The sequence below is a fragment of the Narcine bancroftii genome, chromosome 6 (genome assembly GCF_036971445.1).
Source record: "Narcine bancroftii isolate sNarBan1 chromosome 6, sNarBan1.hap1, whole genome shotgun sequence".
NCBI classification, from domain to species: domain Eukaryota; kingdom Metazoa; phylum Chordata; class Chondrichthyes; order Torpediniformes; family Narcinidae; genus Narcine; species Narcine bancroftii.
The window spans coordinates 92,489,154-92,506,482 of record NC_091474.1 but is presented as its reverse complement, the minus strand read 5'-3'; the positions used below and the strand labels follow the sequence as shown (position 1 = coordinate 92,506,482).

General features: G+C 44.8%; 2 protein-coding genes across 3 annotated transcripts in view; one reads left to right on the top strand and one right to left on the bottom strand.

Moving 5' to 3' along the window:
* glud1a (glutamate dehydrogenase 1a) overlaps positions 1 to 16,013 on the bottom strand; it is a 77,107-nt gene extending 61,094 nt beyond the window's left edge. Inside the window, exon 1 of the mRNA XM_069885737.1 lies at positions 15,478 to 16,013. Within this exon, the coding sequence (XP_069741838.1) occupies positions 15,478 to 15,874 (397 nt within the window). The 5' untranslated portion in view covers positions 15,875 to 16,013. The remainder of the gene's footprint in view (positions 1 to 15,477) is intronic.
* A 173-nt stretch (positions 16,014 to 16,186) lies between these two features.
* The window catches only part of shld2 (shieldin complex subunit 2), a 70,245-nt gene continuing 69,102 nt past the window's right edge, over positions 16,187 to 17,329 (top strand). For both annotated transcript variants that reach the window (XM_069885730.1, XM_069885729.1), the window contains exon 1: positions 16,187 to 16,235. The gene's annotated coding sequence lies outside the window, so the exon portion shown is untranslated. The remainder of the gene's footprint in view (positions 16,236 to 17,329) is intronic.

The window sequence follows — 17,329 nt, the reverse complement described above, 5'->3', positions numbered from 1 at the left end:
CAAGTGGCATGAGAGGTCCCATGGCATGGAGAGCAGCTACTGTTATACCTTGTTCAAGGGAAAAGAGGATAACTCAGGAAATTATAGGCCAGCGATGGACCTAAATGACATGGATGAAAAAGTAGGTGGATGTGTGCAGATGAGAATTGTGGTCAAAGTTCAAATTTATTCTCAGTGTATATGCATCACGTACAACCCTACCATTTTTGAGTTTTGTGTGCCCGATGGAGATGTGGGGGGTCTGGTAGTCATGGTGGGGAGCTGGCTGATGGAGGACCTCAGTTTTCTTCAGGCTGACTTCCAGGCCAAACATTTTGGCAGTTTCCGCAAAACAGGACATCAAGCGCTGAAGAGCTGGCTCTGAATGGGCAACTAAAGCGGCATCGTCTGCAAAGAGTAGTTCACGGACAAGTTTCTCTTGTGTCTTGGTGTGAGCTTGCAAGCGCCTCAGATTGAAGAGACTGCCATCCATGCGGTACCGGATGTAAACAGCGTCTTCATTGTTGAGGTTTTTCATGGCTTGGTTCAGCATCATGCTGAAGAATATTGAAAAGAGGGTTGGTGCGAGAACACAGCCTTGCTTCACGCCATTGTTAATGGAGAAGGGTTCAGAGAGCTCATTGCTGTATCTGACCCGACCTTGTTGGTTTTCGTGCAGTTGGATAACCATGTTGAGGAACTTTGGGGGGCATCCGATGCACTCTAGTATTTGCCAAAGCCCTTTCCTGCTGACGGTGTCGAAGGCTTTGGTGAGGTCAACAAAAGTGATGTAGAGTCCTTTGTTTTGTTCTCTGCACTTTTCTTGGAGCTGTCTGAGGACAAAGACCATGTCAGTAGTTCCTCTGTTTGCGCGAAAGCCGCACTGTGATTCTGGGAGAATATTCTCGGCGACACTAGGTATTATTCTATTTAGGAGAATCCTAGCGAAGATTTTGCCTGCAATGGAGAGCAGCGTGATTCCCCTGTAGCTTGAGCAGTCTGATTTCTCGCCTTTGTTTTTGTACAGGGTGATGATGGTGGCATCACGAAGGTCCTGAGGCAGTTTTCCTTGGTCCCAACAAAGCTTGAAAAACTCATGCAGTTTGACATGCAGAGTTTTGCCGCCAGCCTTCCAGACCTCTGGGGGGATTCCATCCATACCTGCTGCTTTGCCACTTTTCAGTTGTTCGATTGCCTTATATGTCTCATCCTGGGTGAGGACCTCATCCAGCTCTAGTCAACCAGTTTACCTATCTCGGCTGCACCATTTAATCAGATGCAAGGATCGACAACAAGATAGACAACAGAGTCGCCAAGGCAAATAGCGCCTTTAGAAGACTACACAAAAGAGTCTGGAAAAACAACCAACTGTAAAACCTCACAAAGATAAGCATATACAGAGCAGTTGTCATACCCACACTCCTGTTCGGCTCCGAATCATGGGTCCTCTACCGGCATCACCTACGGCTCCTAGAACGCTTCCACCAGCGTTGTCTCCGCTCCATCCTCAACATCCATTGGAGCGCTTTCATCCCTAACGTCGAAGTACTCGAGATGGCAGAGGTCGACAGCATCGAGTCCACGCTGCTGAAGATCCAGCTGTGCTGGGTGGGTCACGTCTCCAGAATGGAGGACCATCGCCTTCCCAAGATCGTGTTATATGGCGAGCTCTCCACTGGCCACCGTGACAGAGGTGCACCAAAGAAAAGGTACAAGGACAGCCTAAAGAAATCTCTTGGTGCCTGCCACATTGACCACCGCCAGTGGGCTGATCTCGCCTCAAACCGTGCATCTTGGCGCCTCACAGTTTGGCGGGCAGCAACCTCCTTTGAAGAAGACCGCAGAGCCCACCTCACTGACAAAAGGCAAAGGAGGAAAAACCCAACACCCAACCCCAACCCACCAATTTTCCCCTGCAACCGCTGCAACCGTGTCTGCCTATCCTGCATCGGACTTGTCAGCCACAAACGAGCCTGCAGCTGACATGGACATTAACCCCCTCCATAAATCTTCATTTGCGAAGCCAAGCCAAAAAAAGAACCCTACCAAAAGGCTATCAAACAATGCAACAGGATATGGTTCAATTAATGGCATTTTAGTAATGATGGAAACAGATCCAATACATGAAGGGATAACTATCAAATAGAGCAGAGTTTTAATTTGATTTAGACATCAAGTTCACAAGAGACACTTGAGCTGAAGACTTGTTCCTGTACTGTATTGCTCTATGATTAAAACCATCCTTAGTCCTTCTCAAAAGTAATTAACCACTACAAATTACCTCAATGTACCCAAGTGGCCAGAAGGATTTGTTTGGGAGTTGATGTCCATACGAGCGAAAGTTGATTCTAGGTATACTGGGAAATAAGGAGAGAGGGAATTGCTTTAACTTGCCAGGAGCTTGCATGGTCTCTGTGTCATTATGATTTAGATTAGACATACAGCACGGTAACAGGCCCTTTTGGCCCAAAAGCCCATGCCAGCCAATTTTCCTTTGAATCTTCAAGATTGTGGTTACAGTTGAATGAGACCATCCCAAGTCACGTACTATAACATGTAAAGTTTTACCATTTTCATATTGCTTTATCCTCTTTAGCTTCAGTTCCTAATTGATGGCATGCCTTTCCTTTGATTCTGCCAGAGGCTTGCTTTGGGGGCGTTTAGGGGCCATGATGCTTTGTATATTTTCAGATAAAATTTAGCCAACGACTTTGGACATATCTGTGATCAGATGTTACTCGATCAGCACAAGTCGAGGTATGGCGGTTTTTAAACTTTTGAATTGTTATCATTAATTGGCTGTGCTCGTGAAGTATCTATTTGGGCGGAATGGTTAGTGTGGCAGTAAGCACAATGCTGTTACAGAATTAACATACAACTCCAGTAAGTTTTAAATGGTGGGAGGAAACCAGACCACATGAAGGAAACACACACCCACACAAGGAGAATGTCCTTACAAACAGTGCCAGATTCAAATCCAGTCCTGGTCGCAGGCTCTGTAACATCATTGTGCTAACCGCCACACTAACCAAATAGATACTTCACGAGTACAGACAATTAATGATAACAATTCTAAAGTAAAAACAGCCATACCTCGACTTGTGCCCGATCGAGTAACATCTGATCGCAGATACGTCCAAAGTCGTTGGCTAAATTTTATCTGAAAATATCCAAAGCATCATGGCCCCTAAACGCCCCCAAAGCAAGCCTCGGGCAGAATCAAAGGAAAGACATACCATCAATTTGGAACTGAAGCTAAAGATGATAAAGCAATATGAAAATGGTAAAACTTTACACATTATGGTACGTGACTTGGGATGGTCTCATTCAACTGTAACCACAATCTTGAAGATTCAAAGGAAAATTACCCAGGCTGTTAAAGGAGCTGCACCGATTGCAGAAGCAGCAGCAAGAGAAAAGGGAGAAGAGGAGGATCCGCCAAAAAGATTCACTATGAAAGGTCTAGTAGAAATGTTCTCAACCTTTAACAGTGCATTTAACCGTACAGTATTTATATTAACTATGGTGTTTAGATATGTGTATGTATAATATAGAGGTTTAGGTAAATATGTGCATCATGGTATCTTGTGTTGTACAGTACATTTCACATATAATAATCTACTTACACCCAAATCAATTTGCATCCCCACTTCCAGAACATAACATTGTTCGAGATCACTATGTAATACAGAATTATTTGCAGCATACATGATATAAAATAATTGACAGTGGCTAGATGTGTGGTTTGATGCTGTTGTGGTCCAGAAGCCAGAGTATGGGACCTGCCACTGATTGAGAAGACCACTGTTTTGCTAATAAATTGTTAGTTTGATGCAATCCAGGTGCATTCATGTTGAACTCTTATTACAAGAATTGTGAAATTCTTTAAGGGTCATAAATAGCACACCAGGAGTCAAATTGTAGAAGGCTCTATGAAGGTGATCTTAATTGAACCACAAAACTGAGTTTATTTGGAAGTTCACGTGGAGTAATTGCTTTTGGAATTTTTGATCAGAATTGGAGTATGCAAAAGGTTTGGACTCAAGTTTCATCCACCACTTATCTGATTATCCTCCTATTCATTTCAAGTGTTGCTTTAATCATGTTCCATGCGCAGAATAAATCTTGCCTTGATTAATCTGTGACCAACTAAAGCACATTATGAGCGAGTGTGATTCAATATTTCCTATCTGTGGTGAAGCTGTTGGGTTAGAACTAAATTGGAGCATGGTGTCATGCAGTGTTTGATCTGCCTTGACTCAAGGCTTGGGCATTTACCCAAATCAGAAGATTGCGAGTAAGCTTCACCCACTCCTCGAAGTTGGGATTTAAGAACATAATCTCAAGTAATGAGTTGAACATGAGTGACAAAGTACTAGGACAGCATGACCAATACTATTAGTGTGAGACAATAAATTGGCACAATACAATTTTTTTTTTGCACTAATTATATTACACCACAAAAATTACACAAATTAAAATCCGAAATATCAGATCAATGTTTTAGATGCAGCAAAAAAAACAGGAATCCTTTTGCATTCAACCTGATCATGTTCCAAGGTGAGGCCTTTCTGGAAAATCTAGAACAAATCACTTAGATTTGATTTATACGGGTACCAGAATTGTTTATATTAGGAAATATAGCAAATATAAGACCTAAAATGAGGCTGTCAAAACACCAGTTAGAATTTGTAAAGACTGCATTGGTGGTGGCCAGGAAGCAGTTACCTGGAAATTTGATTCCCATCGCGATGTGACTTGTTGGAAAGTGGAAATATATGCTTGTATTTCCCTGGAGAAAATTATATAACCTTAGGAAAAAAAATACAACGTTTTTCTCAAAATTTGGAGTCCATATCTTCTTAACAATGACCCCATGCCCCTGCATCTGGGAACCACCTGGGATTTCGGGTAAGTCGGGATATTTGTCCCTAGGCAGGAGTTTGATGAATCAAATGAAACCTTTTTCTTCTTTTCTCATCTTTCTTCAATTCTATTGACTATCTCTATCCTTTTCCCCCCTGGGTGGATGGGAGAGGGGAGGGTTAGGGCTCGTTTTTTTTCTTTCGTACTCAAAAATCAACATTGAATGATTAGATTATCTTTCTTTTAAGTAATTGATGAATTTCATAATCATTGAAAAGAATGAGAAAATACTGAATATTCAAGAATACTTGAGGTTGTTATGTTTAATCGATTTTCTACCTACCACTAAAAACACCAAAATTCTGCAAACTACCAAATTGCTGAAGTGACTACATTTCACAACCACTCAAATGGTTTTGATGTATTTTTTAAATCTCCATTTAAAAGATTGAGGATCATATAGCCTGCAAATTATCTTGTATCATTTTCTCTCATGGCCAACACCTTAGTTCTTGGCAAATAAATTAATGAAATTTACGCACCAACAGTGACTTTAAAAAAAAAAATAGAAATACAAATGTTACACCCTTGCACAAGATTCAATACATGGATAAGTATATTTGGCGGTGAAGGTAGAGTAACAGAATTGATAACACGAGACAAAGTTATGAACCACTGGATAATAATGGACAAAGAGAAAATCCATCACTTTAAAGGAACATTGAACTCAATTAGCCTAACGAGATTTTTTTTAAAAAATGATCCTTCAGTAGAGTTGAACCTCATGTAAAGGAGCAGAGTCCACATGGATAAAAGCAATTCTCATTGGGACAGGAAGCCGAGGACTGTGAAACTTTTTTATTCCCAAGAGCTAGACAATTGCGCAACATCCCTGGAGATATTGGGGCAAATTTAATTTTATTGCCTTGAATATATTGCTTCAGAAACATGACAACGTTGGATGGACAATGCAGCTGAAGACAGGTAGTCTTGGTGGACATCTGGCAGGTTCAATTTAACATCATGATCGGAGAAGTCTTCCTTTCAAACAAAATAAATGAAAGGTGGCAACTTGGGGATATATGAAATCTTTGAAGGGCATTGAACAGGTCAAGCAGCTAAACAATCATTTAGACCACAGGATTTTGTATATAGGGCTTTGCAGAAACAGGTGTACTGTGTCCAACTCTGGGAGAGTTTAGAAAGGAAAGACCTACTCACATAGACCCAGGGATTAGGAATCAGTTATATGGCGGGACACAAGAACCTCTGGCTGAGGGGAATTGATAGAAAGTCAAAATCAGAGCGATCTAATCAGAGCATTAAAAGAGTAAAAGAATACAAGAACATGAGCAAATAGACATCATCTGGCAGAAAGGGTAATGCAAGTCATTCTACTTACTGCTGTAAAAAGAATTAGACAAATTTTCTTTCTTTGGCTTGGCTTCGCGGACGAAGATTTATGGAGGGGGTAAATGTCCACGTCAGCTGCAGGCTCGTTGGTGGCTGACAAGTCCGATGCGGGACAGGCAGACACGGTTGCAGCGGTTGCAGGGGAAAATTGGTTGGTTGGGGTTGGGTTTTTCCTCCTTTGCCTTTTGTCACTGAGGTGGGCTCTGCTGTCTTCTTCAAAGGAGGTTGCTGCCCGCCGAACTGTGAGGCGCCAAGATGCACGGTTTGAGGCGATATCAGCCCACTGGCGGTGGTCAATGTGGCAGGCACCAAGAGATTTCTTTAGGCAGTCCTTGTACCTTTTCTTTGGTGCACCTCTGTCACGGTGGCCAGTGGAGAGCTCGCCATATAACACGATTGTGTTATTAGACAAATACAGGAAAGGCAAAAAACATAAACCCTATCCTTGTATCTCCTGAAAATAACTTCCGAATTCTCAAATCTGCCCTTATTTTTAATTTACAATATTCCTCTGCTACAGACTTCTCTTTTATTCTCTCTTTTGAAGGCAGCATTCTTAAATTATGTCTGCCACCATTTAATAGCAAATACCAGGAACTAATGGATCTCTATCAGAGATGGAAGGTGCTCAAGTCACCCATCAAATTCTTTCCTCCTCCGAGTCTACTGGGACAGTTTGTCAGAGATTACTTCCCATCCTCATCCAGATTTCATACTTCTCTTTCTGGTCACTTAGACAATAGACAATAGGAGCTGGAGTAGGCCATTTGGCCCGTCGGGCCAGCACCGCCATTTTAGATCATGGCTGATCATTACCATCAGTACCCCTTTCCAGCCTTATCCCCGTTACCCACAAGAGTCTTATCTAACTCTCTTTTGAACATAGTCAGCGAATCCGCCTCTACCACCCTCTGTGGCAGAGCATTCCACAGATTCACACTTCTCTGGGTAAAAAAATGCTTTCTCATCTCCATCCTAAAGGGCCTACCCTGTATTCTTAAACTATGCCCTCTAGTCCTCGTCTCCCCCATCATTGGGAACAAGTAATCAGACTTCACCTTGTCTATCCCCCTGATGATTTTGTATACCTCAATCATGTCCCCCCTCATCCTTCTAAACTCATAACATAACAATTACAGCACGGAAACAGGCCATTAGGCCCTTCTAGTCCGCACCGAACCAAACACCCCTTTCTAGTCCCACCTCCCTGCACAATGCCCATAACCCTCCATCTTCTTCTCATCCATATACCCGTCCAACCTTTTCTTAAATAATACAATTGACTCTGCCGCCACTATTTCTCCCGGAAGATCATTCCACACGGCTACCACTCTCTGAGTAAAGAAGTTCCCCCTCATGTTACCTCTAAACCTCTGCCCCTTAATTCTTAACTCATGTCCTCTTGTTTTAATCTTTCCTCCTCTTAACGGAAATAGTCTATCTACATCCACTCTGTCTATCCCTTTCATAATCTTAAATACTTCTATCAAATCCCCTCTCAACCTTCTACGCTCCAAAGAATAAAGACCCAATCTGTCCAATCTCTCCCCATACTCCAGATGCTTAAACCCAGGCAACATTCTGGTAAACCTTCTCTGCACTCTCTCCACTCTGTTTATATCCTTCCTATAATTAGGCGACCAGAACTGCACACAGAACTCCAAATTAGGCCGCACCAACGTCTTATACAATCTCAACATCACCTCCCAACTCCTATATTCCATGCAATGATTGATAAAGGCCAGCATACCAAAAGCCTTCTTCACCACCCTATTCACGTGAGTTTCTACCTTCAGGGAACGATGTACCGTTACTCCTAAATCTTTCTGCTCTTCTGTATTCCTCAATGCTCTCCCATTTACCACATATGTCCTATTCTGATTCTTCTTACCAAAATGAAGCACCTCACACTTATCAGCATTAAATTCCATCTGCCATTTTTCAGCCCACTTTTCTAAGCAGCCCAAATCCCTCTGCAATCCTTGAAAACCTTCTTCATTATCCACTATTCCACCTATCTTAGTATCGTCTGCATATTTACTAATCCAATTCACCACCCCATCATCTAGATCATTAATGTATATAACGAACAACAATGGGCCCAATACAGATCCTTGAGGCACACCACTGGTCACCGGCCTCCAACCTGACAGACAATTATCCACTACCACTCTCTGGCCTCTCCCTTTCAGCCAATGTTCAATCCATTTGACTATCTTAAAATTTATACCTAAAGACTGCACCTTCCTAACTAACCTTCCATGTGGTACCTTATCGAAGGCCTTACTGAAGTCCATATAGACAACATCCACTGCGCTACCCTCATCCACATTCCTCGTCACCTCTTCAAAAAATTCAATCGGATTGGTCAAACATGACCTTCCTCCCAATGGATACAAGTCCAGTTTTTCTAGCCTTGCTGCATATGACAACCCTGCCATCCCTGGAACTAACCTTGTAAATCTGCACTGCACACCCTCTATAGCTAGTATGTCCTTCCTCAAGTTTGGAGACCAGAACTGGATGCAATACTCCAGGTGGGGTCTCACCAGGGCCCTGCATAACTGCAGAAGGGCGTCTCTGTTCCTATACTCCAATCCCCTCTTTATGAAAGCCAACATTCAATTTGCCTTCTTCACAGCTTTCTGAACCTGCATGCTAGCCTTCAGTGACAGGTGAACAAGTACACCCAGATCCATTTGCACTTCCCCACTCCCTAGCTTGTCTCCATTTAAATAATACTCAGCTTTCCTATTACTTCCCCCAAAATGAATAACTTCACATTTGTTCACATTGAAATTCATCTTCCATTTAGCCGCCCACTCCTCCAGCTTGTCCAAGTCCCTCTGCATTTTCCTTACATCCTCCTCACACCCCACACCGCCACCCAGTTTAGTGTCATCTGCAAATTTTCTCATGTTATTTATAATCCCCTCATCCAAATCATTAACATAAATTACAAACAACTGAGGACCCAACACCGATCCCTGAGGCACTCCACTCGTCACATCCTGCCATTCTGAAAAAGACCCATTTACTCCAACCCTTTGTTTCCTATCTCTTAACCAATTTCCTATCCATGTCAGCACCTTACCTCCAATACCATGCTCCCTGATCTTGCCCACTAGACTCCCGTGCGGTACCTTATCAAAGGCCTTCTGGAAGTCCAAATACACCACATCGACTGGCTCTCCCGAGTCCACCCTCTTTGTCACATCCTCAAAAAATTCCAGGTTAGTCAAGCATGACTTACCCTTAAGGAATCCATGCTGACTAGCCCTTATACTATTATTACTGACTAAGTGTTCTGCTATTTCTCCTTTTATGATGGACTCCAATATCTTCCCCACCACTGATGTCAGGCTAACCAGTCTATAATTTCCCGTTTTCTCCCTCCCTCCTTTCTTAAAAAGCGGCACCACAGCAGCCACTCTCCAATCCTCAGGGACCTCCCTGGAATCGATGGAACTTTAGAAAATGTCGACCAGTGCCTCCACAATTTCCATAGTCACCTCTTTAAGCACCCTAGGATGCAGCCCATCAGGCCCTGGGGATTTATCAGCCCTCAGTCCCAACAATTTACTCATAACCTCCTGCTTCTGGATCCGGATATCCATTAGATCCCCTACCTCCCCAGTAAAGTTCCCCAAGTCTCTTGGTACTGCATGACCACTACCCCCTAACTGACTATAACCTTTATCCTCCTTGGTGAAGACAGTTGCAAAGTATTTGTTAAATTCCTCTGCCATCTCCTTGTTTCCGGTAATAATTTCACCCTTGCCCATTTTCAAAGGGCCAATTTTAGACCGAACCAATTTCTTCCTCTTCACATACTTAAAAACGCTTTTGCTATCCTCCGCAATATTATCTGCTAATTTCCTCTCGTACTTCATTTTCCCGTCTCTTATGGCTTTCTTAGTTACCCTCTGATGTTCTTTGAAGGTTTCCCAATCCTCTAATTTCCCACTCCGCTTCGCTATCTTATAATTACTCCCTTTGGACTTGATAATGCACTTGATTTCCTTAGTTAGCCAGGGCTGCCATTTGCATCTCCTAGAGCTTTTCCTCCACTTTGGAATAAATTTGTCCTGAATCCTGTGAAAAATGTCCATAAAAACCTGCCATTTTTCCCCCAGTTGTCCTCCCAGCTAGTGTATCTTCCCATTTTATTTTGGATAGCTCCTCCCTCATAGCTGCAAAATTCCCTTTATTTAACTGAAGTACAGATGCTTCCGACTTCCTTTCCATTTCCCTTTCTAATTGCAGCTTAAAAGTAACCATACCATGGTCACTATTCCCTAATGGCTCCCCTACATCAAGGTCACTTATTAAGTCTGCGTCGCTGCACAGCACCCAGTCCAGAATCGACTTCCCCCTGGTAGGTTCCTCCACTAGCTGTTCCAAGAAAGTATCTCGTAGACATTCTATAAACTCGCTCTCTTGTGTTCCTGCCCCCGTCTGATTATCCCAGTCCACCTTCATTTTGAAGTCCCCCATAACTACCGTATTGCTACCACTTTGACATGCCACTCTTAATTCCTGATTTATACTACTACCGATATCTGAGCTACTTTTCGGAGGTCTGTAAATGACCCCCATTATATTCCTCTTGCCCTTGCAATTTCTTAATTCAATCCAAACAGACTCTACCTCACCTGTTTCAATGTCCTTCCTTTCAAACGCCTGAATCTCATTTCTTACCAACAGAGCTACCCCACCTCCTCTTCTTAACTTTCTGTCCTTTCTAAAGGACGTGTACCCTGGAACATTTATTTCCCAATCCTGCCCTTCCCGTAGCCATGTCTCCGTTATTCCGACAATGTCATAACCTCCCATCGCCATTTGCGCCTCAAGCTCATCCATTTTATTCCTTACACTCCTTGCATTCATACACAATACCTTGATGCCATACCTCCTTTCTCCCTCCACCTTGGTTCTTGGTGCATTCGTTCTTATTCTCCTATCACTTTTAGCTCCCTTATTCCTTATTGTTTCACCGTCTATCGGAACCACCCCTATATTCTCTCTCCTATCTACTTCCCTATCAGTCCTGTTCCCTTCCCCCTGCCAAATTAGTTTAAATCAGCTCCGACAGCTTTATTAAACCTAACTGCCAGTATATTGGCCCCCTTCGCATTCAGGTGTAAACCATCCCTCCTGTATAGGTCCCGTCTTCTCCAGAAGAGATCCCAATGGTCAATGAACCTGAATCCCTGCACTCTGCACCATTCCCTCAGCCACACGTTTAACCTCTTGATTTTATTATTCTAGCCCCCACCCTCGCACAGTACAGGAAGCAGCCCCGAGATTACAATCCTGGAGGTCCTGCTTCTCAACCTCCTTCCGAGCTCACGGTAGTCTCTCTTCAGGATCTCCTCCTTCAATCTATCTACGTCATTTGTGCCCACGTGTATCAGGACCTCTGGCCGGTCTCCTTCCCCCCCCCCAGGATACTCTGAACCCTATCCGAGACGTCACGTACCCTGGCTCCTGGGAGGCAACACACCATACGGGAACACTTGTCAGGTTCGCAGAATCTTCTGTCCGTTCCCCTAACGATGGAGTCCCCAATGACCACCTTGTTCCCCTTCTTCTCCTTCCGTACCACTGTCTCCTTTGGCGCTACCTCTGGCAGGTTATCTTCCCCTACTTCATCCAATACTGTATATTCGTTGCTAAGATCTGTAGCCACTGGGGTGCTCTCCACAGAGCTAGCAACTTTTGCCCCACTCCTGACAGTAGTCCACTTTCCTGACCCCCCCAATCCAGGGGTAAGCACTTCCCTGAGTGTTGAATCAATAAATTCCTCGCTCTCTCTGATTAGCCTCAGATCATCTAGCTGCATCTCCATTTCTTTAATTTTTTTCCTAAATGCTTGTGTCTCATTACATCCCCTGCAGGTATGTCCTGTGGAAATGTTTATGGTCTTGTCACCAACCTCCTCACACTCTCTGGTGAGCCTAAGGTCATCTAGTTGGAGCTCCAGTACCTCAACTCGGCCCCTAAGGAACCCCACCTCCTTGCACCTGGCAGATTTTGTTTTGAGCGGACTCTGTCAGGCCTAAAACTCTGCGAGACCAGCTGAGTTCCTCCAGCATTTCTGTGTTTTTACTGAGTTTGTTCTTTTGCCTACAAGCCTCTCAACTGCCCCGAAGATTCTATTTTTGTCAACTACATTTTTCCCTGTGAATTGTCATAAAACTATCAGTTTCAACACAATCATTAACAGCTAGTTCTCCCTCAAAATCTGAACACCTCTGGTCTTCAAATCGTCAAGTGTGCTGGCTGAGTTGAAATTCCCTCCAACCACAGAAAAAAAAGCAGTCTTGATTCTTTCCAATCCTTAGCCCCTGTTTCATGATTTCTAATGTCTCTTTGACGATGAGCCTGAACGTCTATTTCACCTTAAAATGAGCTTTGCTTCAAACCACATGACTGCACATTTTCATAACACTACCTCTGCCTCAACTCATTCACGGTCAAAATCCTCGTCCATTACTTTGCTACTTCTAAATTTGACACTTCAAACACACTGGCCGATTTCCCTTGTTCTACCCACACAAATTATCCAAAAGTTTTCTGCCTGAGGTTTAATTTGGGGTTTATTCAGCCATAATCCTCAAGTTCATAATAACCCAGTTAAACAAAACTGTGTGGCAAAGTTTGTACTCGTTTTGAAATTCCCACATAGCCCTCACTTTCATTTTCCCCTATTTCCTTCAGCTTTATAACTTCCAAAATATCTTCTCTCATTCAATTCTGACCTCTCACACATCTTAAAAATAAAATCACTACTATTGACAATCAGTTGTCAATGCATCTTAACATCCCCTTTCTATTCTGCAACACATCCCTTAAAGCCACCCTCAGATCTGGTCATCCACCCAAACATCTCTAGCCCCTTTCACACTTGCATCCCAGAAAATCAGCCATTCAGGGTCCCGGGATAGGAATGGGGGTTTGCCCTATCACACTACACCACTCCTAACTGAATATTTTCATATTTGCTAGGGTTTATTCCCTGCGTTTGTCTGTTCTACCTTTAATAGGAAGGGCCTACAATGCAAATGCCATTTCACACTCGCCTGATCTCAACAATGACATTCGCAGACACCAAGGATTGTATTGGGGTCAAGGCTGGTAATACCCGGCGTGAGATTACATCATCTGATGCTGGCATTGAGCAGATTTTGCTTTCACACTTGCCACTTTAAAGCCAATTGGGATTTGATTTCTGGGATCACTGGCAAGTGTGAAAGGGGGTTGCGTCATTAACAATGACAATCACTCATACAAACTACCAGTGGAGTAAAAGACGAAAGTCTTCAGACACTGCAATTGAAGTAAAAATACAATGCTGGAGAAACTCAGCAGGTCAAAAAGTATACTTTATCTTGCAAAGATAAAGATACACAATTATCTTTTACAAAGTATTTAAAGAAAGGCTAAACCTGAAACTTGTGTTATGTATCTTTATCTTTGCAATATAAAGATAGATTAGATTAGCTAGTTGAGTGGTTTCACATCAACAACCTTGCATTCAATGTTAGTAAAGCCAGGGAGATGATTGTGGACTTCAGGAGGAAGTCAGGAAAACACGAACCAGTCCTTATTGACAAGTTAGCAGTGGAGAGGGTCAAGAACTTCAAATTCCAGGGTGTTAAAATCTCTGTGGATCTATCCTGGACCATTCATGTAAATGCAATCTCAAAAGCAGCTCACCAATGACTACTTTGTAAGGAGTTTGAGGAGATTTGGTATGTCACCAAAGATGCTCAAGAATTTCTAGAGGTGTACCATGGAGAGGATTCTGGCTTGTTGCATCACTCTATTGTATAGAAGTGCCAATTTTCTGGACAGGAAAAGACTCCAGAGGGTTAGTAACTTGGCCTGCGACATCACGACTATAGGAGAAAGGTACAGGAGCTTGAAGACGAGCACTCAGCAGCACAAGGACAGTTTCTTCTCCTCTGCCATCAGATTTCTGAATGAAGAATAAACTTTTCCTTGCACTAATTTTATTCATTTGGTAAGGTTTATAATATTTGCACGTGAGGCTACCGCAAAATGAATTTCATGATATGCTCATGAAAATAAATTCTATATAAAGTACTTTGACCTGCTGAGTTTCTCCAGCAGTGTTTTTAAACTACTAGTGATGTGGTTCTCAACCATTATTCCCCACTCACATACGACCTTCAGTCACACGCTTTTTCATCCAAGTCCGGAGAACCGCCATTAACCAGCAGAACTCAAAGCCCGGAGAACCGCCATCACTAGCGGAACTTATCGAGTCCAGAGATCCGCTGTAACTAGCGGAACTCGTCGAGCCCGGAGAACCGCCGTCACTAGCGGAACTCATCGAGTCCAGAGATCCGCCGTAACTAGCGGAACTCGTCGAGTCCGGAGAACCGCCATAACTAGCGGAACTCGTCGAGTCCGGAGAACCACTGTCACTAGTGGAACTCATTGAGTCCGGAGAACCGCCGTCACTAGCGGAACTCATCGAGTCCGGAGAACCGCCGTCACTAGCGGAACTCGTCGAGTCCGGAGATCTGCCGTAACTAGCGGAACTCGTCGAGTCCGGAGAACCGCCGTCACTAGCGGAACTCATCGACTCCAGAGAACCCTCGTAACTAGTGGAACTCATCGAGTCCAGGGACTGCCGTAACTAGTGGAACTCATTGTGTCCAGAGAACCGCCGTAACTAGCAGAATTAATCGAGTCCGGAGAACCGCCGTAACTAGCGGAACACATCGAGTCCAGAGAACCGCTGTAACTAGTGGAACTCATCAAGTCTTAACAACTAGTGGAACTCATCAAGTCTTAACAACTAGTGGAACTCATCAAGTCTTAACAACTAGTGGAACTCATCAAGTCTTAACAACTAGTGGAACTCATCAAGTCTTAACAACTAGTGGAACTCATCAAGTCTTAACAACTAGTGGAACTCATCAAGTCTTAACAACTAGTGGAACTAGTGGAGCTCATCAAGTCTTAACAACCACTGGAACTAGTGGAGCTCATCAAGTCTTAACAACCACTGGAACTAGTGGAACTCAGCAGGTCAGGCAACAGTCGAGGAAATATTTGGGTGGAAACCCTACTTGAGGATTTCGATCCATTTCCTTCCGTGGATGCTTCTGACCTTAAGGGATGTTGACCCCTCCCTGTAACAAGAGGGTGGCCGAGATTTCTGCAGACATTCCAGTGCCTTACCTCCTTTGCAGGGCATCCGGTGTTGGCTATGCTGGGCTCGGTAGCCCTCAATCACTTCCCACTCGCCGTTGTCCCTCTTGATGGGGAAGGAGATAGACAGGACGTGGTTGCAGGGCTTGATGATCTTCAGGATGCCCCTCACCCGCTTGTGCTTCTGCTCGTCCGACTCGCGGGTCCGCAGGTCTTCCACCAGCTTGTCCTCCACGATCTTGGCGCCGCGGTCGAAGAAGCCTTCCACCATGTTGAAGAAGTTGGGGTCGTCCTGTTGGCCGGCGGCCGCCGCCGGCTCGCTCGAGTACCGCTGGTACCGGAGCAGGGAGGCCGGGCCGCCCAGGCGCTGCACCCCGCCGTCGGCGGCGGCCCCGCGGGCCAGCAGCTCCCCGAGGTACCGGTACATGACGAGTGGGTGGGGAGGGTGGTAGGGGGGAGGGAGGAAGGAGTCTCAGGGTCGAGCAGGACTGCACCTCTCACCACCCCGCCGCTTCCCCTCGAGCAGCCCTCGCCGACAAACATCCGCAAGGCGCATGCGCCCCGTGGGAGAGGCGTTTGAAAGGTGGGATCAGCGGGGCGGGGCTGATCGTCTGACGTCATGGTCAGCGAACCTGAGGGAAGGCGCTGCCGCGCAACTGGCCAATAGACTGACTCGTCCGCGGTGACGGCGAGGTGCCTCGGGAATCTTCGGCAATCTTCGTCGTTTGCCGAAGGTGCCCGCTTCAAGTTCGGGGATGTTCGGAAATTCCCGGGCCGGCGCCTTGGAGGTAGGGAGGATGCGGCCTTTCTTTTCTAATACCTCATATTTGCTGATCCTGTTGCTGAGCCAACGCCATAATATTTGGCGGGTTTAAGAAAGTTTTAAATGACCCAGATGTGATGGTTGTCATGGCCCCTGTTAAAGGATGGGTTTTGTGTCTAACAGCTCCATCATGTATGGAGTGATCAGGGATGGTCAACTTGGCTTTGTGCGTGGTAGGCCCAATCTTATAGGGTTTTTGGAGGAGGTTGCCAGGATGAATGAAAATCTGTGGTTGAAGTAAGAACACAAAATGCTGGCCCAGCTCAGCAGGTCCTTTATGTAGCAAAGGTATGAGAAAATGCCAGCAGGCTTTGGAATGAAAAGGAAGGGTGGGTGGTAAAGATGGTAGGTGGAGAAAGGAGGGAGGGGACAGCAGCAATGAGGGGGAAGAAGAATGCCTGGGTGGGGAGTGGAGGGGAGAACTGGAAAGACCGGAAAAGGGGGGATGGGCAAGGAAAGGCGAGCAAATTTAGCAGAAAGCAGAGAAGTTCACACTGCTGATATGACGTGTGGGTTGCACCGGGTAATTTACCGAGTCCGTGCGCAGTAATCGCGCGGTTTGAACCCTGGCAGAGCGAGGGTGGGGGCTAGTGTCGAAGGGGGCTAGTGTCAGAGCCCAGCCGAGTTAACTCACTAATCGCCTTGCTGGCGATGTGAAAGAACAGCCTGCTCTCACATTGTCAATGCTGGAGGTGGGATCCCCTTAAATTCCAGGTTGCCAATTAACCAGGAAAATCATGGTACAGTGTGAAAGCCATCTGAGTGCAGCATACCTGGTATGTTTACCTGCTTCCTAAGAGGGTTGGCAGTGCGAAAGTTAATGCCATTTGGCTGGAGAGTGCCCAGACGGAAACTAAGGTGTTGTCCCTCCAATCTGCAGATGGTCAGGGTGGGATAGTACATCAGGCCATGAACAGACGTGGGTCTGGGAGTGTGATAGAATTGGCTACTGGGAGGTCACTGTTGCGATGGAGAGGAGGTGCTCAGAGAAGCAATCTCACAATCTGCGATAGGTCTCTCTGATGTAGAAAACACCAGAAAGGAATCACCCAATGGAGT